This window comes from Bombus bifarius, unplaced genomic scaffold, assembly GCF_011952205.1.
Source record: "Bombus bifarius isolate JDL3187 unplaced genomic scaffold, Bbif_JDL3187 scf7180000007979, whole genome shotgun sequence".
Lineage (NCBI taxonomy): Eukaryota > Metazoa > Arthropoda > Insecta > Hymenoptera > Apidae > Bombus > Bombus bifarius.
Genome location: NW_022884364.1, coordinates 2309510 through 2335688, shown reverse-complemented (window position 1 = coordinate 2335688; position 26179 = coordinate 2309510). Strand labels below are relative to the sequence as shown.

The 26179-nt window shown below is 36.4% G+C and overlaps 1 protein-coding gene across 2 annotated transcripts in view; it reads left to right on the top strand.

Annotated features, from left to right (window-relative positions):
• The window catches only part of LOC117204607 (neuroligin-4, X-linked), a 261586-nt gene that overhangs the window by 163117 nt on the left and 72290 nt on the right, over window positions 1-26179 (top strand). For both annotated transcript variants that reach the window (XM_033442143.1, XM_033442144.1), the window contains exon 8: window positions 1000-1254. In XM_033442143.1, coding sequence (XP_033298034.1) covers window positions 1000-1254 — 255 coding nt within the window. The remainder of the gene's footprint in view (window positions 1-999; window positions 1255-26179) is intronic.

The window sequence follows — 26179 nt, the reverse complement described above, 5'->3', positions numbered from 1 at the left end:
ACACTTCAAATTCAGTGATAAAAAAGTAAGGATAAAAAGACCTATAGACAAGGTCGTAACAATTTTGCATACGCGATTAAGCGTTTAACGGTTCGTGATCGTTCATTTTTCATATATTCCGATAAGCCAACGATTCCGAAGATTATTTCACGGCCATTTCGCGTGTATTTTCATAGCGCTCTCTGGGAATAATTCGTTGCACATTCGTGGCGAAACTACCATCCAACCCTGTCCAAAAAGTATATCGCGTACACTTGTCTGATTATTCGTAATCATAAATTGTTATCCACTTACGGGTGGTGTGCTAACTGTGCGACGAAATTCCGTATCGAGCGATGTGAGGGCTCGAGACAAATTTTAGCGTGGAAAATTCCAGCACGTCGCTATATTTATGGTTTTGTGAAAATATTGATGGTAAATATCTCTGTTGAAAAATTTGATCTTTTTTTAGTCTATTTCACGTTTCAAGCCAAATTTTTGTAAATTCAATCGTCGAACGAATCAACACGTTGAAAATTATACGATGCAAAATATGGTTCCAATATGGAAAAATAATACATGTTGAAGGGGAATGTTTCTGTTACTATAGAAGCGTTTCTAAACTGGTCCAGCTGAATTTGTGATATTTGTGAAAATAACAAAAAGGATTGGGTTTCCTCCGAAAAACATCGCGTTGCACTGCTGTAACAAAAAAAGAAAAGAATACTATCCAGCAACAAATGTAGAATGCGTTTCGCAAAGGCTTTCGAATACGATACTGCATTTTTTTACCATTCATAAAAGTCGTTGGTAATTTTTGTATATTATAAACGAAATGCAAGGAGAGGGCTTCCCAATTGTGTTTAGCTTTTACATAGAAGATATCTTTTTGACTGCGATTATAATTTGAAATGTTGCTGTACCGCAAATGCAATAGAATACTAATGTGTTAACTTTGAAATCAACGGCGTTCTAATTTTACATTCTTTTTCATATTATTACTATTGGTTGATGAATCAGGTGGTGAATGAATACACCGATTGGGAACGTACGGTGCAGCATCCAGTGAATACGAAGGACGCCTGTGTCCAAGCACTAAGCGACGCTCAGTTCGTGGCGCCATTAGTGCAAACTGGCGACCTATTTACTCTAAGACACACGAAGAAACCGAATAATCCTCATATCGCACCGATTCCGGAAAGCGAGAAGGAACCGCTGCCTAAAACCTACTTCTACGTGTTCGATTATCAGATGAAGGATGGAGACTATCCTCAGGTAAGTGGTTAATATTTTATGCTTTCGATAACTTTCGACAAGCTGTGGTAAAATGCACAGGGGATTAAAGAAAACGCGTATAGGTATAAGAGACGAACAGGTATAGACTTATACAGGTATTAATTGTTTGTACGCCTTTTTTTCGATCGGCGAATGCCATAAGAAAATGTGGAATCAAACAGGCTGAGAAATTCATTCGCTAAATTGAGACGAAACTAAATAGTAAAGAGCTTATTGTCTTTTGCTATTGAAATCTCATTTAATTCACCTTTGTTAGAGAATACTTCTTGTTTCGTGCTATCCGCGAATTATCGATAACGGCTCGATAAGCCATTCATATTCACATACGCATATACGATCATAAACTATTTAACATGGTATTATAAAGCGCACAACTTTAGGAGATAATTAGATTCGAAACGCATCTGCGCTCGCGCACTTCCTTTCCATATCGTGGATAAATTAAACCCGCGTAACACCATTAATAACTCGATTGCTACGACCGAACTATACGCGCTGTTCATATCTTGCGATTTACCTGGTGCTCGATAAATTTTCAACTGATCCAATAAAATTATGGTCGAAATATTTTCTCGCGAAATTAAAATTAAATTAAAATTTGATTAAAATGTCGTAAAAAAAAGTATTAAAATATCTGTATATAAGTTGAAGAGATAAATAGGTTTGGCATTGTATATTCACTTTGCATTTCGTAGCTCGAGATGAAACTACAAGGCGCCATTGCGATCATCATGCTGTTGTGTAACTTACGTCGCTTCAAAATTTAATATGCCACGCCTCGGCGTTGCTTCGCGAAAGAATCTGGCAAATTATCTAGCGAGCTCATTCGTTTCATTCCTCAAGATATGAAAAAAGTTCTCGTTCTATCGTAGTAGTCGCAGACATAAGATAAAGCATAGAGATGGCGACGATGAACGATGAAACGATTTCACATGCTATGTTTCATCGCTATATGCTTGTGGTAGTGAAATTTCGCTGTTTGAAATGACAGTTGTGAAAATTAAGCTTTTGTTTGTTGTTTGTGGTTGCTAGATTTTCGACAGCTTATATCGAGTACTAAAGAACGTATGAACGAAGCTTCAATCTAACGTACCCTCGCAATTAATTTGCGATATTAAGGACATATAATTAAATCAATGTGCAACCATTGTAAACTCGAGTACAATTTATAAGCAAACCATTTTTAATTAACAATGTGTTCAACAGAATTAATTTCCATTTGTTTGTCGCACGCCCGACGTTTCTCTCAATTGTTGAAAAAACTGGAATTATGATAGAACACAGTGCGCAGTCACTGCAGTGATAATGATTTAATTTATATTTTGTTCAATTGTCTCTTGTGTCATTTGCTTTTCGCGCGAAGGGGAATGGAATGTCTACATTATCTATAATTAATAATTTAAACAAACGATAAATGTTAATTTTCTAAAAATTCCTTTTATTCCTTTTATCTATATGAATGAAAATCAATGATTCCATCTTATGTTGCGTACATCTCTAAAATGTTTATTTCGTTAACATTCCTTAGCACGATCTAATGGCGTTTAACGTGCTCCAGCAGCTCGAAGAGCCACGAGATACGTGTTCTTTGTTTAATAAATTAATTTTCGTCTAATGAGATTTAATTAATTCCGACTTAAATTAATAAATTCGTTGACAAAATTGCTCGTTTCTTCTTAATAAATTTCTTTTCACGAGCATCTAATTACCACTGAAAGTAATTATGAATTACGATACGATGTCAGTTAATATCAGTGAAAACATTTTATTCGGCCATTTCGATTTTCAATTTTCTCTTTTCCTTTTCGTTCGTTTTATCTTACGCATCAGTAATTAAGTCAGATAATATTATTTTATCTCTCTAGAAATTGTATCTCAAATTACTTTTAATCGTAAAAGCGAGCGCTGAAAAAGGAACTCACATTCGTTCAAGCTACACGTATGAAAGAAGGGTTGGGAAAGTAAATACTGTACCAACGGTTTTCCTCTTGTATCGGCAAGTGGCAGATTGGAGTGCTGACCAAAATGTTGCCATTATACGATCTTTTTTTTTTGTATTTTCTGCAATCATTGATTTATTAAATGAAAATATCTCGATATAATATGATGTTTCTAAATTCGAGCGAAAGACATAAATATCGTATTAAAATGTTATAGGTAAAATGATAAAAGAAATACTATGAATCATAGGCAGATAGCGTAGCTTGTTCTCCAACAAATTATTTTTCTGTTTCTTCCACTCTTTCTCTACTGAATTTTATATCCATGGACAAGTAGACGGAGGTACATAACGGACGATGCCGGCGAATGCGTTTATTAAAGTGAAACTTAATTTAGCCGACTGTAACGCAAAAGATATCTGACATCCGGTAAATCATTCGCTACGAGTGACTGTTGCAATTTCCGATTTAACGTCGACTCCTATTCTGGATGACCGTGTCAGTGTTTCACAGAAGTAAGATATCGACGTTTGAACGATCTTGAATAGAAAATATTGCCAGATCAATAATGCGGTACCGTAGAATCCGAACTGGATCGACTTTGGACCCATTGTCGCATATGTTCGTATGAGTTGAGATTTTCGTTACTTTCCCTTCTTTTTTTTTTTTTTTTTTTTTTTTGTTGCAATTATTTCATTGAAGGAAACTTGGAATGTCTTCCTATCTTTTAAAACTAAAAGTAGCGTAAAATTTTCATTGAGTCGCGAAAGATCGTGTTCGATTTCGTTCATAGATCGTTTGTTGATCAAAAGAGAAAATAGGCACGCGAGATAGATCCAGCACGGTCTCCCTTTTGAGATACGGGTCAGATTTATAACGGGTTGGTAACGAATTTTACCGTGGCAAAGATTTGCAGCGATGCGGTGATAAGATTAGCGATTGATAAACGGCTAGGCTCCATACATTTCTGCAACAGCAGCACCGGGAGTTTTTGCGTTCGCGCCGGCGCCATGTACCAGCTTTCGTAATACCTGCAAAATTGTCGGCTCGATACATTTACGCTCGGTGCAATCATTTATTATTTCGAACGTGTACACTCAAATAAAAGCGCTGTTTAAACGGTACCGAGAGACGAACGTATATTCTCGTAAATACCGTAAATGAATCGGACGAATCGATTGTTTTTAAGTTACTGAAGCTGTGCTGTTTGTTTAACAAAAACTAATTGAATTCTGCCGGGTTCCACATTTTTGTCGCACGCACCTTTCTAGGTTGGACTTGATAAAATCATTTGCGGAAGTGTTCAAACAAGGGTCGGACTGTTTCGACGATTCTTTTATTTCGTATTTATAATTTTATTATATCACGTTTGACGCGATGTACTTAAAATTATTTATGATTAGGTAAGAATCGCCTTAGCGTTAAACTCATGCAGTAGAATAAGCGTCTGACTACGAACTTCGGATTGGATCCTTTCATTTATATATGAATAATTCCGTTAATTGCATTTCCATGAAAACAATTTTCCCAAATTGTGAAAAAGTACTAAAAATTATTTCATAAGTACTAAAAAAAATTATCGATAGAAGAAAAAGATATAAATTATATCTGTCCCGTTATAATTTCCGCAACTGTATCGTCATTACGACAGCGGTTGAGGAACACGACAAAACGTGCTTTGAAAACGTGAATGATACATGGGGTATAAGAAGGTGACAAATTGAGTGCAACATTTCACAATGGCGAGGGAAAGAAAAAGAAAGAGATAAAAAGAGAGAGAGGACGAATATATTTACGTCTGATAAGGAGAGAGATACGAGTTTTCTCCGTTCGTGTCCATCAACCGGCGAATAGATATGCAAAAGCACCATGACTGGGTACGCGGAGACGTGAATCGCCGAAATGACAAGTTCGTTCTCGCTTTTCACTGGCGTTAATTTGTCAAAAAGGCGCGAACATCGAGCGCATCTTAAGCATTCTGCTGCATATTATACGCGTCGCCGTTAACAGTTGCGCAACCGTTGTTTGAATTGTTACATCCGCAGTACTCTGTGCATGAATCAGCAACGCGAAACGCAAATATCTCTGCATATAAACTGCAAAGTTTGTTGATTGCGCTTCATCGTTCAATCGTTAATCAGCAACGCGCGTATTTCTCCTGGAATCAAATGGAAGTCGTGCTATATCGAAATTGTTCGTTTATTTGGAAAAGTTATACAGAAGTCCTTTATGATGATGTAATGATCACAATGTGTTCATACAAATTATTGAAGGGGAAGTGAAAATTTTATAAAAGAGAGGTAGAAGGATTTGCATGAAACTTATGCGATAAAGTTAGATCACTAGCATGAATATCGAGAGAAATAATTTAAACTCTCAAACCATAACTCTCGCACATTTGCTGCACGAATGTACAACATGAATTAAACGATGGTATTAGTATTGAACAGCAAATTTTCCATACGCTCGCAGAAAGTATCGCAATCTAATCCCATGGCTCGTACGTAATATTCGACGCAACGAACTAGCCGCTCATAAAATCTGCAGTTCCAATTTACCAAGATGTCTTTGCTCGAGAAACTGCCTGAGGCGTCGTTGGACAGCCGTTTGAATCTATGCTTGAAATAGTCCCAGGAGATATCATTAATTTGTCGATATTTATGATCGATCAAATTTTTCATATTTACGCGAGAATTGCATGCAAAATCCAGTCGATGGCAGCGAAATATATCGTCACGATCAAAATAACATGCAAAGCAAAATTGGATAAAAGTACTTTTGATGGAAGAAAGTATTCTCCTTCAAGTGGAATAACGGTTCTGTAGATTTCATTACAGAATAATACTACGTTTACGCTGATGTTATCAAGGTGACGGCGTCTATGCTGGAAAACAGCAAGAGTGCAATCGCAACATTTACAAAATCATAACGAAAGAATGTCATAAATCAGGATGAAATTGAAAACAGAAAATTTATGTTCGTGCGTACATGAATTCAGAGAGCGATAAAGCATTGAAATTTAGCGAATACGAATAAATGAGATGCTAAAGTTTTGTGAAATGAAACAGATTATGCTGAAGGGGAACATGGAATGATGTATTGCGGAATAAATGAGGTACTCGAATGTTGGAGCGTGAGATAGTGACGTTACGGAATTAATGAACTAGAATTTACGAAGCGTCAATGTCTCGTTAGTCTTCGCTCTGTCGTGTTGTAATATTGCAGTTGCATAAAACACTCGAATGTACAAACCATATGAATACGCACAGTAATTCGAATGCGATACTAACTTACGTCATTAACATCAAATAGTTCAAACACGGATCATTTACGTGAAATTATTGTCTCTTAAGGCTATATATCTTAGAAACGTAATAAGTTAGCTGTATGTGAAAACGTCGAAAATTTTTTGAGTGGAAGATATATAAAAAGCAATTGTCATCTTACAGATAATATAAAGGATACCAAATCTTCATAATAATTACCTCGATTCTGGTTTGGATCACGTGCCTTAAAAAATTCTCTTTACCTCCCTTTTTATTTCATTTCGTTATGACATTTTAAATCGCAGCATTTGACCGTACAGATTAATGAGTGACAGTTAACCCATTGACCGACATTTTTCTGTGGAAATCGTAGTAAAAGTAGGGATAGTAAAAATATGCAGATTCCATGTTTAACAGTCGGAACTTTAAGCTTTTTTATTTAACGATATTTCGAAGATCAGAAATCTGACTAAAGTGAAACACGAAGTTGAAACAGAAAGAAAACGGTGTCAATTTCACTTAACGTAAATAATTGATCGATTAAAGTTGTGTGACTTCAACACGCCTGTCTTATTTAACACTGTTGCGTTCTTTGGATCATTTCAGAAACAATCGTGTCTTTTTATTGTCAACGAATTTCTTTTATGCACGTGTGTGAAATTTCATTTCACAATGTTAAAAATTTTGTTGCTGGTTGAAACAAGAGCGTGATTGAAATATAAAAATTCGGGACCGCAGCATATTTAACCCTGTGGAAGTGCGGTTGATGACAACTGTATACAGAATCTTCTTCTCTATCGTGAAGAAGAAATAAGGGTGATGGTAAATGGTGTGAACAGCAAGACATAGAAGCCCTTACGCAGTACTTACACTTGGTCCCATTCTTGCCAAAGTTCTAGCACAAATGGCCTAATGTTCGCCTAACGTAAGATTTTATACTCTACATTCCCTTTCCCGACTATACGTCCGTTTTACTTTAATGAAGTACATACTTCTTCTGACTAAATATGAACAGGTTCAGGTTAATTTTGCTAATTACACTTTACGAAATGTAACAGATTTGTTAAATAACTATATTACGTATAAATTTCTAAATTGCGTATATTAACATATATGTATATTAAACGCAGACACGAAATACAAGGCTAATTTAACAGTTGAAGTTTCTAAAGAGAAAAAGAAAAATAAAAGACCATACGTGCGAAAGGAGTTGGTAATTGGAACATCATATCTTCGATTTTAGAATGAAACAGTGAGTTCCGAAAAAGTTCATCGCATCTCGGAATTTACACGAGATAACAAATGAAGCTTAACACGTTTCCTACAGTTTTTCACTTTTGGCTTGTAATTTCTCAGTTGTTTATTTAATAATATAGCCTGCTATTGCCAACGTTCGTAACACAATTTCAACCGTAACTATGTAAACGAAAAAATATTTCCTAAACTTTCTGTCTCTAGCCTACTTACTAGAAAGGCTCAAGGCTGAAAAATCATGGAAGTTTTATTTAATTTCTCTCGTTTAATGGAATGACGTTCCTATAGTGCCGTTGTGTTGTTGGCCAGAGAGATACGTAATTAAGTGAGCGTACTCTAATCCTTAGTCGACTTTTAACGCTCATAGTTGGTGCATCTAACACGTAGACTGCTCTAGTCTTTATTAAATTCCACTCCAAGAAGGTGTCAAAACTATTATCTTGTTTCTTACTTTGTATTTAAATTCAACAATGTAAAGTTTATTATATCAGCATCAATTAATTGAAATCCGAGCAGCAGGAACGATTACAAGAGGAAAATTATAGGATTAAATTGATTAATGGTTGTAATACACGTGACTACACGAAAAGTCTGTTTCATCATTAATGTTACAGTATGAAATATACGTATTCGTTTTACGATAATTGCATCGTGCAAGAACGACTGGCTATTTGTATTAATTTCGTTTATAAAAGACTCTTAAATGAATATTAATGCGAACGACAAAAGCAAGTGAGATGGACATGATAATTCTGTATTCACGATTAAACATTATGAATGCTGCGCACTGACCCGTGATTGTGTGGAAATGACTGTCACGATCAGTCGTATCGTTTGATTTATCGATCATCGATACTTTTTGATAGCTCTTCCTGAATAAGAATTCAATTTTACAGAAACATTATTCTATTCTATAAGAACTGCGGAATACACGTATGTGCAACGGGACTTATAATACGAAATGTGATATAAAGATAATAACTTTCGTTTGTTTTGGAGTCACATTTACAATGTGTAATTATAGCAGCATGTAACTTACAGTCGAAACTCAAAGAAAGTTAATACAGTTATTTCAGCGATAAACGAATTATGTGCCCCACTTTCATCCACAACAGTATATTACAAATTATTCATCCCGTTTATAACGTAGCTCGGTTATTGTAATTGCATGCAATATACTGTATACATACAGTCACGAACGAAAGTATTCCAGCGCTTTTTAAAACAGAGTAACTTTTCTAAAATTGGATCAAACGACTCGAATCTTTTTTCCCCCGGAGTTAGAAGTATTAGTTTAGCAAATGACTCGTAACAAAGTTTTGAACAAATTGAAATTGATCGGAATCGCGAAAAAACAGTAAAGGTCACCTTTTACAGCGTTTTTATTTGAGCCTGTAATGAAAATGTAAAAAGCACGCTTTGAGGATTTATGTTAGTTTCAAATTATCTTAAAATCGATAAATGTTGCTGTAAGCTACAAACGGTTAAAAATGATAAAAATCGCAGTTTTTTGCGACTTTCGATCTATAACTGTAATAAATTTACATTTTTATTCATCTTTCGATGCCTGTTGCTTGTTTCTGCATACACCGATTTCGACGAAATTTTCATCATGTATACAATTAACATAAATGTATAAAGTGTACTTTTTAAATTTTCATTTCAGGCTCAGATAAAAATGTTGTAAAAGGTGGCCTTCACTGTTTTTTTTTTTCGCAATTCTGATCAATTTCAATTTGTTCAAAACTTTTTTTATACGTCATTCAATAAACTAATCCTTCTAACTTCTAAAAAAAAAAAAAAAAATTGCAAGCGTTTGGTCCAATTTTAAAAAAGTTATTCTGTTTTAAAGAGTATGCCAATACTTTTGTTCGTGTTATATATATATATATGCATATGCGAACAAGATTACCATTTGGTTTCCATTATCATGTCGAGTACAGGCTGAAAGTCTAAAGTTTTTAAAAGTCGTTAAAGAAACTGTGTCACAAAATATATACATTCACGTTACATATACATATACAGGATGAGCCAATAAAAAGTACTGTCTGAAATCTAAAATAGCTCGTTACCTATTGGTTTTATCGAAAAACGTCTTGAATGAATTATATTGCACTTCGAGGGACTCGTCGAATGGATGCAATTATATTTTCTATTATTTTATATTTTCTGAGACCTTTTTGTAGAGAATATCTGGCTGGATCGACTAATGCTATAAAAAATATACAATACCATTTTAAAAAGCGAAAGGTCACCTTGATACCTAAGAAAATATAAGATGTACAAGAATAAAATTGCATCCATCCGATGATTCCCTTGAAATGTAACATAATTTGTTTAAAACGTTCTCTCGATAAAACCAGCAGGTAACCAGTTATTTTAGATAATACTCTTTATTCGCTCACTCTGTATAATGATGCATAATACCTATAAAGTAAGGACATAATATCACGTAGTTTATATGGTTACCTATATTTATGGTTTATAAAGTAAAAAAAGAAATTATTACTTGTTAAATGTTTAAAATTGGAAATTGCCTCGTAAAATTTGTGTAAATATATTAGTTATTCAAACCAGTTGTGAAAAGAACTGCACGAAGAAGAAAGTTTCATAAAAATTCTATTTTTATGGAGTTGTTAAAAAAAAATACTATGTTATATGAACAATTCGATTACAGTACAATTGATCAAATTTGAACACCGTGAGAGGTGCGACACGAAGCATGAATAAAAAAAGAAAAAAAATATATAGGTACGTGTAAACGCAGCATTTGCACAGCGAAATCAGTTTACAATGTTTCATCAACCGAATAAACGAACTGGATTGCAGCTATCAATCGCACTTCAATGAAACGGATCAGAAATAACATTTCGCTAAGATTAATGCAATTTCCAGGCATGATATCTTCTATACTTTCTTTACATTAACTACAATACTTTTTAATTATACAAATCAATTTTATTATAATTTCCCAATTATCGAAATGAAAAATTTACTGTTCTTTGTAATTAAAAAATTGTATGAATATTGAATGCAATTTTTGTTAATCGGCCTCCAAATTCAAATACGTATAGACAAACAAAACTTTTGTTATTTGTTGAAATTGTTATAGCTATCTTTGGAGATAGGTTTTTCTAACTTCGTTATACGAGAATACTTCGTGTCGCCTTATTAACCAATCGATGATAGTACAGATAGTTCACTTCCGGCAGCAGCGCGTGCATGAACTTTAAAAGTATGCAAATCACGTCCTTTCTGTGTTGTAAAAAATACGTAAACTTTATGACCTCATTTGCTGTAAAAGAAACTGCACATATAAAATCTTGAAAAAATGTTCATTCACTGAAAGAAACCAGATTGAATCTTTTCTTTATAATATGCAAATTTTTATCAATTGCAAAGTTTCGTTGGCGCTAGACAGTCCTCGATACTGTCGCATTATCGAGATACAAGTGCAACGATGAAAACGATAATACCGGTTTCATACCATCAGACGTTTAATTGGTGTCAATTAAAACAGTGATAGCGAATCCCCGTAACAAAGTAACAATGTCTTCTTCCGGTAGTGTGAATCCGCGCATCTCGTAGAACACGCACAGTACACACGATAATCGCGTACTACGAACGCAACAAGCATTGTGGTTACGAAATACAACACGGTGCGTGACAAAATCGTACGGTATCAGTGTAGAACGCGTACAATTAGGACGTAATTACAGTTACGCAATATCCTCGGTTTAATTAGTCCACGGTATCGAGCTGCTACAACTATACTTCACTATTCTGTTTACGACAATTCACGATAGCGTGAAGATCATTTCGCTGGATGAACGATCACATTCAATTTCCCCTTGGTTATTCTTGTATAGAATATATAAATACGAAGTAGGAGAATCCAATTTGTATCATCTTTAATGAAAATTGTTTTCATTTAATTAGCTGTTGGTAACTTAATTGATGTCAAGATATTTTCAAGTTTTTTAAATTTATGTTAAGTTTCTTTTTCGTGTACATTTCGTTAGGTATTTTCTATATACGTCTTATAGTGTATGTCTATGCATAAGAAATAGCAACGACTTTTGGCTCTTCACTGGAGCCGAATACCAGTATCCACAGTAGCTGAATGTTTGAATCCGAAAAACAAGGAATTCATTAAATTGTTCTTGATGAACCTATCGAAAAGCCACCGCCTTGCATTTCGATAAGCTTGAAATATATCATCAAGTTTGAACAGCTTTTCTCTATATATAGAATGGGTGCCCTATTTTAGTTCTCGAGCTACACTAAAGTATGTTTGGTATCATATATGCATCTTCTCTCTATATTTTACACAAAATTGTACATTAGACAATTTTACTGATGGGGCACACACCATATGAGGACAACTCGACATTTCTCTGTTTTTTAACGCCACTTTTTACTTAACGATTTAAATCGCCCATTTATACAGCTCTAAGCGACCCGGTTACGTGGGCTGGAATTCTTATTATCATGTACATTGATATAGATATTAGATAGATATTGGATATTAATAGATAGATATTAACACGCCCCGTTAAAATTTATAGGAAGATAACACATCGATAGTACACTTCATGCGATATCTACCGAACATACCTTTATATACAGGGTGGTTGGTAACTGGTGGTACAAGCGGAAAGGGGGTGATTCTACGCGAAAAAAGAAATCGAAAATATAGGTGTCCATTACACGTATGGGAAAAATTATTCATAATAATGATCTTGACGACAAATTTCACGTATTTCAATCGACGTCGGTGAGGAGGTAGCTTTTCGATAGATCGATCTTGCTCTTTTGCTTAACAAATTCGTGGAAAATAAAGATTTTCTAATTAGTAAAGAAATTAATAAGTCTAGTTTATATCGGCCATACGAAAAATACGACCAACAAAGGTCAAAAGCGAGCGATAGTATCTGATAATGATAGTCTCGTAGAAGTCCATTTCAGTCAAAATACGACTGAGAGATCGGCTGTTGCTGGCCGGTTGAAAAATATTTTCCTCGAGTTTTTCGTTGCCCTCGTAGACGCTTATTATAATCGAGATACATAAGATAAATATGGATTGCGCGGTGCACGTAACACCTTGAATTCCCCGTTATTCTCCTCGGCTAGGCAATATACGCTGGGTTATTATACTTTTACCACGAACACCAGTCGTAGGAGATTGGTACACGTGTTGGTTACAGTGTCGACGGTAGGGAGAAATTTTTATGAAAACGCCAGCCATAGAATTTACCATAATTTTATTCTCCCCTCGTGTGTGCGATTAAGTCTTCTCTTACAAATCGATTTGCTGCTACACGGTATAATTATGTTTCTCTGCGGACAGTTGTCGCCTGTTTGACAGCTACTGTAAGGTTGTGTATTTTTTCTTGAAAAATGAATTTCGCGATATAAAGTTTCTTCGGATGGTAATGTATTTCTTTGCATGCATTGATCATTGTGATTTCGGAATGTGAACAACTTTGAAAAACAAAATTTTTTGTTGATTGAATTTTAGATTATTTGTTATTACTAGTAAGGATCGGGTATTAGTATTCAAGTATTATTAATTATACGAATGCAATTAATGTCGTTCGTATTAATAAGACGCTTCTGAATATTTCTTGTTTTAGTACATGATTAAATTGGTACTAAAGTTACCCAGTAATACATGTAATGGGTCACTGGTGGTCTATGTGCTATGGTACGTGTTAAATTACGCCAATTCTATATTCAATATTACAAAATTATTGCTGTTCCCAGAGCACAGCGGGTTTTTGCAAAGAATGAATGTATACTGAAGTATGACGTGTAACACACAGCTGACTATATTTACGTTATTGTATGGTTGTAATATTAACTATTGGTGAAATATGCACAATATTTTATTGAAATGTAAATACCTGTTTTTGCTATTTGCGGTTTCGGGAATATGTTATAAATTATAGAACATAAAGCCATATATTTTTCCGATACTTTTGATCCATTATATACATATTTAATGAATTGGCAGAATTCTCCTAATGCAGTATTTTATTTATTCACATGCCATGTGAACCATTCATCGAAATTTCAATATATTACAATCTACATTCTAAAACTTTTATTTCCGCTATTATACTTAAACTGAGGTATACTATTTACGTAATTATAGTCACTTATTTTTTTCCCCATAGAGAGTTCTCTGTTCCATTTCAAAGCGTTTGGTGTCTATTGTCGCGCGTTTTATTGACAGTGGATCTGTCATGCAATATGTACACTACATGAAGCGCAATTGTTTTGATTCACAGTTGAAATGCTTTTTTATAAAGTTTCATCGCCCAGTCGAATGTTAGCTACGATACGAAGCGTACAGAATGCAGCGTCCACTATATTCATAGAAATATTGTGTTGTTTTTGTTATGGAAGTGTAGTTTCTGCTAGATACTGTATTTCGTTGTTCAGTATTATTGCAGAACAGCTGACGCTGTCGAAATCTTAAGCGACGTAATCCATAGTAACTCGTTTCATGTGTAGTGCTGTTTAGAAAAATTCAATAATTATATCTTATCATTTTTTGAGTAGGTTTCTGGTATCTTGTTGTTGCAACTAATATTTATAACATTAATCTCAACTATGTAAGATGTGAAAAATTACTGTCGAGTCGGTGAATGTGAATTATAATTATTATCCAAGGTATAACCACTGATGCACGAAATAATTGTGTTTAAAAAATACTTTGATATTGTACGTACCGAAAGTTGAAAAAAAAGAAGAAATTTAAAGATTTGCAGAATATCGTGAGAGATAATGTTATAAAAGCGAAAATCAATTGAACACGAGAATTTCAACTGGTCTTTTCAAACGACCTCACAACTGCTTGCTTTATAAGAGATTCGAAATATAATATTATGGTTATTGTTCAATCACACGATAAATTGAAATCAATCGCGTATTCGTCGACGGGAAAGAGACTTTATGTCGGTTATTTTTTGTCGAACAATGAATAGCGAATGCTTGCAACACGCGTAACCCTGCAGCCATGTTTCGCGTGGCTTTTTGTGAGTCGAGGACTCGTAATAATTTGCTGTCACTGCGGACGAGTAACTTTGTTTCCGTTTCGCTTTGCCATTATTTTCACGAAGCTCTGGCAGTTTGTTTAAACTTTCGCCCAGATGAAATATTCGCGGATTATTTACCAAATAAGTTACTATACACTTGTTGCAGTTTCTGAATGTTTCGATATCGATTTCCTCTTGTATTTTTTACGCCTGTCATAAGCATAGATAAAAATCAACACTCTCGCATTAAAAAAAAGCCAACCAGACTTCGAGAAAATAGTATTTCCAATCAAGAAATTTCAAACATTTATGGTATATTAAGCCGCTCAGAGAAGCGTTACGCGTCACGGTATACAGCGAATGTCCAATCAGAATCCCTTTTCATTATCGAAATATCAGTTGGTCTAATGATCCACAGGCTGATGACTTCGCAGGATCGTGTCCATGCTTAATAATTGAAATATCAACGGACGAGTGAATCTCCCTGATGCGAGACCGCGAGGCGGAATTGCGCGTGTGACTCGTCGAGAGACAACGCAGGCCCGGTCGACGGCCTCCAGATACCTGCCGACCGAACGATTCCAAGCTTTGATATGGGATTACTACAAACGAACTTACGTGTACAGACTGGATGAAGTAAACTTTGAAATGAGTTTAAAACTCTGCATCGTTAAACGAACAGGCAACAGACTGTTATTTTCCGGAGATAGGATGGAAAATAAAGAAATGGATGCGGCAGGTATACGTTCGCAATATTGCTGGATATTAATCTTGGGAAATTAAATTTGCGTTTGCGCGTCTCCCGTAGGAGAACAAACGAACTCTTGACTTAATCGCGTGCTGCGACTGTGGCAATCGGCGTTGATCGATTTTATGTCGACTTAACGCAAAATGATGTTAGATTAACAGTCGTTGCAGATACTCGATATTGTAAAGCAAGGTGTCTGGCCTTTAACAGGGCATTGTTGCCTGAAAGTTTCGTATGCCTTACACGATCACGGTTTATTTCTATATTACTTCTATATATCTTTTTTAAGAGCACAAATGGAAATAACGAATAAAGAGGAGAAGAATAAATCTGAAAGTAATGGAAATGGTAAAGTTTGTTATTTAACAGGATATATTTAGTCTGCCATTGTTTTAGTACCGTCAGAATTGCATTGATCCCGATATTGATTGCCACACAGCCGCGATTCACTCATCAAAATTGTAAGAGTATTTATATTGCAGATGAAATTATAGGTAAAAGTCATGCATAATTATACGCGCTCTGGGTAAATAACTGGAATGTCGGTGTATCATTATTGCCAATCATGAATATCCGTTATGAGAAACATACCTCCGGGAAATGTCTAGATTCATCGAAAGACTAACTTGTAAATGATTACAACAATAATTATAATATTAATTACTGGTGTCTAATATTTACTTACTACTTCATAATTTCGAGCGCTTCTTCAGTTTATGTCATATGAAATCGAATGAAGAATTATATCGAATTGAAAATTTTTATTCTCAAAGAAATAGATGAGGATAATAGATTGGTAGCGGAAATCTGTTTTTCGCTGTTACTTACATTTTACGACGACTTACACTATAATATACCATGAGTTATGGCATTAATATCATCACTAATTACCATAGATGTTAAGTAAGACAGATATTTAAACGATATTAGAACAATTTAGCTAAAAAATCTTAAATTGAACGTTGCTGAAACCGTGTCCTGGGACTGCCTGTATGTAGCATTAGAAACAAACTCTGTGTTTTCGTTTCTCCTCTTTGATTGCATTCATTGTATCACGATGACGATTCTGGCGATTTTTTGGGTAGAAATAATTGGCATGTCGAAACAGTGTTTTTCACGTCCAATATACGATACATTCTCACGAAATGCTCTTGGAAAAAATTTATTGGTCCTTTATAGCAACGACATTCCGTCGATTTCGCCAGGATTCGTTGGAATTTCATTTGGCCGGTCGATTCAACGTGATTTGATTCGAGCTTACACGGTTTTTCTCTTTGTTCAAATTGGAACCGAGTGGATCGCTTTCCCTTCAATTGCGCGCATTACCTGCCGTTTCAATAGCATCGAGCATAAATTTACGCTTTCCAGTGTGCTATATCCACAATGAAATTTACGAATGGGAACTAAAAAATGCATTCGAAAAAAATGTTTCCAAACGAGAAAAAAGTACCGAGTTGCCTAACGAACTTCGATCAACTTCTGAATGCAGAAAACAAAAGCCAAAATACTTTCTTCCTCGTACATTTCGGCTATAGATCGACGATATCAATAAGAAGGGTTTGGCAAATCTTCCGAAACGGTCTTCCAGTCGAATTTCGTTTCTGTTAGAAAATAAATGGGCTCCATTCGCAACGTCAATTTTCACTTTAGCCGTGGATTACAAGAGTCTTTTCCCGGAGAACTCTCGCCAATTCGACGCAGGAACTTTCCCTGCGAGCTCCAAATTTTCTGACCAAGGATAACTTTTCTCGTGGTTTTCTTTCCACGACCAATCACTTTGAGAAACTCTCACATCACCTTCTGATAGCGATTATCGCGGCCGCGATGAGAAAACTCGAAAACGATCTCGTTCAGGAGATAAATAATTCGCCGTTCTATCTTGTTCTTTCTTTCTCATATAAAAGCAACATACGTATAATGTACATTCATTTCATTATCTTAATTGTTTCATGCATATTTTATTTTGAATAGTCAATTTTATTATATTTAAGAGAATGTTTAACGGATGTTATAACGTAATAGTATTTGTGGGCTAAACAGATAGAGTGTGAATAAGTAAACAAGAGAGAACTCTAATGAATTAAAAGTAATTACTGTCGATATTTGGCTTCTTGTAGATAATGTTAAAATGTTATAAAATAATCAGGTTATAACCGGGCTATTCTGTACATAATGCGCTTACAAAATGTAACTCCCGTGTGTGAGATAATGGAACTGCTTCGCCATTTAATTCAATAAACGGCCAACTAATTGGATCTCATTGGTAGAAGGGGCCCCATTACACGACTTACAGGATAACATTTCAATTAATGTCTATCATGTTCCTATTGCAATGAGTATCCAAAAGAGAGGTAGGCGATATTGTAATAGCACGTGATAAACTTGCAGGCCACTCGTGCGATGATTGCAATTTCATTCTCTAACTCGAAACTCTATATTCTTACAAATAGCTAAAGAAGATATCGCTACTACGAAACATCAAGAAAGCGCAAAGCACTCGACATCTGCATGTGATCAAATGTTCAATTTGTCGTAGATCGAAAACATGTTTGACGGTGGACTTTGTAAAAATATTCCATATCATATATTAACGTTAACTGATTCAGGACCAAGGGAAAGGGTAAAACACACTTCCGGATAATGAAACAAAGCGAAACAAGGAGAAAGCGACATTCAGCGAACCTAAGCTTCTCAAACAGTTTTGCTCGCGCGTAGATGTTTCTTGCGGGACTGACTCAAGATTTTCTTTGACAATTAAATGCGATAACACGCTTCGCTAGGTTGAGAAGCGTATGAACCGTCTTGGAAAATCCTATTACCCTTTTCGGTACATCTATTCCCGTGCACATCGCGAGACACGCTCTAACGTTTCGAAGCTTGTTTGTAATTTGAATGTTTGCCAGGTATCGGTGTAAAGTGACTTGAAATGTTGTCTAAATCTCGATAATTGCTTTGGGCTTTGATAAACCCTTGTATTACGCGTTCTTTACACAAACTGTAAAGATTAAAACAACACGTACATAGCCTCTTAGCTAAACAAGAAAACCGACCTGTTCCTCACCGAATATTTCAGCCATAAAGCGATCGAAAGCCGCTAAAATTCATGAGCCAACAGTTTGGTTGAAAAAAAGGCGATGTTGGGTCGCGACGATCAAACAGAGGCAACTCCAAATAACCATCAATTTCGCAGGACTTCAATAACTATCAATTTCGCGCGTAAGGTTCGCAAGGCTGTCTCTGAAATGACAGATGCAAACTAACTGGCCCGGGGCAGTGCAAAACGGAAATATGAGATAGGTGGTCGCATGAGTTCCAGAAATGGAGAGAGGAACAAATATGAACGCTACTGACATTACGCGTTCGGTTCGTATTTGTTTGCTTTCTCTTCTTGCGAACGTGCTCACGGCCGATATATCATTTCGTCGCCGCCACTGAAACTCGCGAGAGAGCACGTTAAATCGGTTTTGCATAAAAGAAATATTTGCTCCGGTTCTCCACGCTGCGAGATACATTTCTCCAAGGGGGAACATCGTTTGAAAAGGATGCGACGATCTTCATTGTGTGAAACTGGCCTCTATTCAACGAGTGTGACAGAAATGTCATTGTACGTGGAAATCTTTTAATGGATCGTAAAATGTGCATTTTTGTAAATCTTTGGATTTTATGTAGGTTCTCTCTTCCAGAGTAAGAATTCCTGTAAAAAAGATGGAAACAGCTAGATACATACATATATAGGGTGATGTAACTAAAACAAGTCATCTGAATATCTTGGTTGTTATCGGTGATAGAAACAGATATGTCAAACCAAATTTACACGTGGTGTGAAGGAGCGTGTAATTCGATGTAAATAGTTTCTTATTAGCGTAGACGTCATATGAAAGTCAACTTCGTTTTTTTCAATGGAATAATGAAGATTTTCACGTTCCATCTAGATCCGTCCATCTATGATTTGTGTAACGATTTGTGTATCACGACGCCGTGCAAGTTTCATCTGATATATTTTTTTTTCTATCACCAATAACAGCCGAGATATTCAGATGACCTGTTTTACGTGCCTCACCCTGTATAAAGCAACATTCTACGCTCAGTCGACTTTCCAAACACGGCAATGCTACGCTAGCGTAGTGGTATCGCATTAAAATTTCTTTCTTGGACAGAAGAGGAAACTTTTTCGTGGTATAGATCACGAGACGTACAAGTTTCAAATAATCTTGGGAAAAAGCAATGGAACGAGTGTACGACTATATCTAGTTTGTCTCCGAATTCTCGAAGAAGATTCGGATTCCTTCTCGCTTTTCTGCGTGAAATTTCTTTTTTCTTTTCTTTTCCTTTTTAACTTGAAATAAGATCTCGCCTTAGAGCCTGGAGTATCAGATCGGTCGCGAGCAAATGAATTTCTTCGATTCCTCGTGAAAGCCGCAGGCGATTCCGTTCTCGATTTCTTCTTTCGATTCCATTTTTGGTTGGCACGTGATCGATGACGTTACAATGACGAAAATATTCCTTCGAGAAACTTCATTATCAGAACTGTGGCGAGGAATTGAGAAAATGTTAGAAATGAGAGGAAAACGAATCGTTATTTAATTAAAACTATCCAAGACGAAATTGTACGGAAGATTTTACCGCTGTTTCATCCGTTCTTTGACTCATTCGACCATCTGGAGGCATTCCTTCATGCTCTTACCAAGCTTGAAATTGATTCCTCGTTAGATTAATTGATGAGGATATCAAGCGTCACTGAGTGATTTAGAATGAAGACACGTTCGAGTTTCATAGATGTAAGTTAGTCGGATTTCATGATACAATAGTTGATATCCGTTCTACAAGAATAATCAGAGAATATCGTGACGAAGGGAATTTGTCGTTTCTTCGTTAAGATTCGTATTTTCAATATGAGTAATAAATAATATCTACTGATATCTAATAATAGACTCGATGAGCTGTACTTCCCCGATGGTTTCTCGATAAAAATTTCACTCTATAACAAATTACGAATTAGCAGTGACGTTTCATTTGCACGTTGCAATTTCCAACGGCAACGTGGCCGAGAACGTAATACTGTAGATCGACAACGATAATCCCAGCAGAAAGGAACGCGAGAAAATGAGATTCGTTTGAACCGCCAGTGAGTTGGGTTTTCCACCTGCATTATTTGGAGACTAACATACCTGTTGCTGTGTAAAGCGCATGCATAATCGGTCTACGGTGCATATATTTCATGAAAACAAATTACTTCGCTACGTTCCACAATCCTCTGCACAAAGCATAAGCCGCTTTGCGATAGCCTTAAAACTGTTTCCTGATAATCGTAAACTTGAAGATGGATGTTTCGTTGCTCGTGTATGCGGTTACTCGTCGTCGTGTGTGACATGTTCATTCGTATCGTCGTAATTATTAAAACGAAGACGTAAACACGCGGAGTAGATATATACAACGATATATATGAATATTAAATTCATAATAAATGTATACAGGCGGAAAATGAACGGAAGAGGAGGGTAACGGAAAAGGGATTTACGATTCATTTATCCACCGGAAGACGAAACAAAATTGCAAGAGGCGGAACGAAGCCAAGGGATGCGAAGGCAATACTAAGTAAATCGGATGTCGCGAGTTCGTTTCGAGTTTCATGGCGAATCGCCAATGAAATCGAATCACCGGACTCGATCATACGTTCGAGAACGAGGCTATGAGCTCTTGTAATAGCCACTTACGGCAACCTTTCGTTCGTCTGTCGTATACGTGCAGCACGTGGCCATTTCCTCTTTCATTCACCTTATAAGCCGCTAGATTAAATGACTTTAAGACTTTCTCTCCTTAAACATCGAAAGAAAAATCCATTAATTTTTTGCCGCAACTTTTTATCACAAATCACGAATTCTGCTTTAAGAAAAATACTATACGATTCTACATTTGTATGGGGTAAGAAAAGGTTCAGCGGTTCAGAACGCTATATACAAAATACTACAGATGTCTGTACATTAAATTAAGCTGAAATTGGGAAAAAGAAATTGTAAAAAAATTTGAGTGTATAACGTTTTAATAAAGATTTCACGGGACAAGGAAATGCTTGTAAAATGGGAATTTGGTATAAAATATAACGTACTTGCGAAGATTAAATGTCATCGACGTTTCAGAACGAATACGAAATCAACGTGAGTAATTTTACATAAAGATTATCGTTCGTTTTTTCACGTTTTAATCAAATGAATTAATGTTTCAGATTGATTAATCAATTCGATTAATTCTAACCGTTTCTATTTAGCGCGAGCCATGCGGAAAAGGAGTAAGTAGTAAATTGATTTTAAATAACACACGACTGCAAGCACGATCGGTCAATTTACTGTTGACGAATTGAAACAATAGCTGGAATTAAATTTTTCCGTCGTTTTATGAAATTAAGTTTTTCCGGGCAAAAATGAACATCGACAATTTCAAAACAATTTACTCGAATCATATTTCGTCAATATATTTCCGTATATTTAATCAATATTTCGTACATGTATAATACAGAATTGGCATATCTAACTATGAAGATTCCAGTTATGAAATTGCTGTGATCGATAGAAGAAAAATCGTGTGGAATTGCAAAGCTAATTGGAGCAGGTCTATAATTAAATACATCTTCCAAAGACTTTACAACGGCGTAAAATGGAAATGGGATCTAAAACAGTGTTTAGAATTAGACAGTTTAATGCTGCAATTACCTGGCAACGCATTCCTAAGCAAGAAGCGTCGTTCCAGCAGAATTGCATTCTAAATGCCGCGTCGTAAGTTGCAAGAACATACGGGCCGTGTGCTACATACAGCTACAATCGACCTTGCGATGTTTTACACTTTGAATAAGAACGCCGTTTGTTAATTACCCCTCGAACTAGAAACTTGAGCTTCGGCGAAAACTTGAAAGCGCGTAAAGTTTACCATCGAAACGATCGAGCCGATTGCTCCATTCGTTATTCCGATTATCTATCTGTCTTTTTTGAAAAGATAACTACTCACGATAATAAGTTGAACGTTTCTTTCAAACCGAACAATTGTAATGTTTAGTATACTATCGAAACCGCTCGTTATGAGAAACTTCCACGTTTCGGGGTCTAAGCCAAGCTAAAAATTTGCATATTCAGCCACAAAAATGGGTCAACTAAGCTGGATTAGAATCGAGAACAAAACGGGAAATTCAACCTGGGCAATACGCTGCATAAATCCATAAAAAAATTCGCTTTTGCGAGGAAATAGCAACGTATAACTATAGTATCCACCAAGGAAGGTAGCTTTGTAAGCAACACGCGCATCCGTTGGAATGTCTGTAAAACGCTCTATAAGTAGCTGCTCGCAGCTCTTCAGCGAAACAGAACGAGAACGCGGTGAACGATAATGGCTGACTTTGCTCGGATTACTCCTTTGGAAGCGTGTAATGGACACTGATCAGTTAAGCCTGCTGGCATCCGATTATGCGAGACTTTAATGCGTCGACGAACGGGCAGCTTTCCCGAAGAAAACGAGCAGGGTAATGATCGAAACGAGAAAGCGGTATTCACGTTCCCTAGGCTGGTCCGTGTTAAAGTTAATTTGCACTTTGATTAGGACAGAATTTGCATTTCTTTCTGTATGTTAAAATCGTCTATATCGAAGCGATGTCGACATACCTTTACTGGATTTTGAATTTAAAAGTAAACCCATGTCATGAAAGATATTAGAGATGGAGTTTGACAAACATAATTTTATTAACATACGAATCATTAGAAGAAAGTTCAGATCTACGATCGAATAACGTTAGTTTCTTTCGCATCAGAAAGCGTGAATAACGAAAAACAGTCAGCTTCCTGAAGCAGCTGAAACAAAAATGCGTAGGCAATGCAGAAGTTCACTATGCTACACAAAGGTTAAGAAAGATCATCTAACAATAGTAACTTTCGCCCCTTTCGAATTTTCATGAAAAGAAATCCCCTAGTCGTTAAACAATTCTCGTTCAGCGACGCTCTCGTGATTCGGTAGCGCGACTTTACCCGACTGCCAATTTCCCCCGCATTTTCTAGCCGCTTCAGCAACGAGGTTTCCTATTGCACGGCATAGTACGAGCGCGTTGACCCGCGCTCGCACCGCCACGGATTTAAATTTAAATGGAAAAGTCCGGACACAGCACCGCTCGTACCGGTTTTTCAATTGGCCCACCGCGAGACGCCTTCAATTTTGCGAAAAGCCAGATAGGTACGCCATTCGAAGGAAGGATCTCGCCTTCTTCGTGAACTACGACTTGAAAGATTGAAACTGTTCGAGCTGTTTGTTGTTCGCGGCTTCTGCGCCGTTTTCTGCAAGATTAGTTCGGTATTACGCGACGAAGATGATCGTCGCTGAATTAAATTCCTGTAGGAAAGAATTCAGGAGAATGATAACGTAAGAAAGATCTGTGTAATACGCGGAAGGAAGGGATTTGTCGCAGATGATCTTTTCTTCGCCGTTGACGATCTCCAAAGTAATGAAGCGTCGATTATGGGGAACTGTGGAACGATGGCTGCTGACTGAAGACATTTCCTCGTCCAAATTTAATCATCGATGATAGCGAAGTTGCTTTATAGTTCGTTAAAGGTTATTGAAGTTACAAAAATGTCTAGCTGCTAACTTCGAATAAAAAACAAATTAAATGAATTAAAAAAGGACGAAATACAGAAAAGCTATAGAGAAATGCTAAGAGATACGCGAGAGAGAGATAAATGGTGTACAATATTTTCAAGTATTTCCATGACAAGGCTGAACGTTGTTGAATTCAATAAATTGTCATTTCGTGAAATTGTTTGTCATCAGAGTACCTTTGTTCCGCTAGAAGAGGGTGAGAACTTTGTCCCTTTACGCGGATTTCACAGAATCTTTCAGCGGTTGTAGAGGTTTTTCGGTTGTTTTAAAAGCTCTCGAATTGTTTGGAACAGTTTTATCCTTCTAGGAGAGGTTATTTCTGGAAAATGGAAAGTTATTCGGTTGTCGTAGCCTGCCTTAGAGACTTCGAAGGGTTCAGCGACTTTTCACCGAAATGCTTTACGGCAAAGATGAAGGACTATCACGTTAATGATTTACAATAGCAAAACGTTTCGAAAGGTTTCGACAAAACGACGTTTCCGGTAACAATCGTAACCAAGAGTGAGAAGGTAACGAGCTTAAGGAAATCCCATGTCTCTCGACTGTCTGAACACGGCGTCACGAAAAGGGTAATGATCCACAAAATGGAGATCGAAGCTGTTCCAACGGAAACTCGGACGGCGAAAGAGGGAGAAGAAATTCAATCGAATGGAGAAACACGAAAGCTCAACGTACCATTAAAGGATAGTCTTCGCGGGCGACAAAACTTGGTTGACCTGAAAACCCCGACTCAAGAAGAAAAGCGGGAAGATCTTTCGGGAATTTGCGATATCGTGAGAGTCATCGAATGGCGTGAAACTTTCTAGGAGTCAAATATCAGAAAAATTTGACGAACGTGTATGATCATATTGATGAAAGTCAGGATTCGAACATATAATTCAATATCGGATATTCTCTAATAAATTTAATTAAATCTCGAACCAGTATAATTAGTCTATGAAAGATTTTACGGTTGATGAATTTTAATGAGCTGTTCATTCTTTTATCTTAATTTATTTTCCATCTTTATTTAATTAACTTCTTCGATGAAACGCTAGAAAAGTGAAGAGCTTTTAATACCAATGCAGCATTTAAGCGATAATATCTTTCTCAAATTTATATCGATGATGTAGGAATCGGATTTTCGTGAATCGTGACGTCGTCTGGAACAAAGAGTCGTCAGAAAATCCGTTATAAGGGAATTATTAAAGATCGCCAACCATCGTGACCCAGATTCCTTACAGAAACTAAGGGTTTCGTCTTACTTCACCAAGAGGCTAAAGACAACGAAACCTTTCAACGGCACTAGAGCGTCCCAGGGGTGATTTAAAATCGCTTTGACCGCGTAATAAAACAGCAAGAGCCGGCCGGATCCGACGTGGGAATCACCCCGAGGGTAGTTTCGCGGGTTCTATTGGCCGATAAAACGCTCCTGTTTACCGACCTAACACAGTTAAGGACTAGAGAAACGCTGTGCTATCCGTGGTGAAGACACGATGAAATAATAGCAAATAAAACCAGCAAGAGACTGGGATTGCTTTAACCTTCGTTCCTACGAAGCTTGTCCACAACTTTGTGTCGAATGTATTACCGTGGAAATCGTACGAGTTTTCTTCTTTTTTCTCGCCGAGCTGTTTAAACACAATTCGTGCCTTTTAGTACTCGATCGACAGATTATTTATTCAACGAGCCATACTGCTCGAAATTAGTCAATTTGCATATTGCCGATTCATTTAGCTCAACAAATTTGATCGATGAACTATTATCCAATTTTTCAGTTGTTCCGCCACTTGACGGCTCATTATCTCGCTTTCTCGTTAATTGGTGTACTTGTTCAGCCAATTATCGGACTTTTACCTATCTTATTTTGTACCTCGTTCTATCCTGCAGACCCATTTACATGTATTCGTTATTGAAAAGAATTTAAATGAAATAATTTATGCGTTACTTTCCCTCCTGTTAGAAGTTATCTTCTCAAAATACTTTTATGTAATTTTCCCCGATTTTTTTATTCGATACAATCGTATAGTTGCTTAAAAAAAG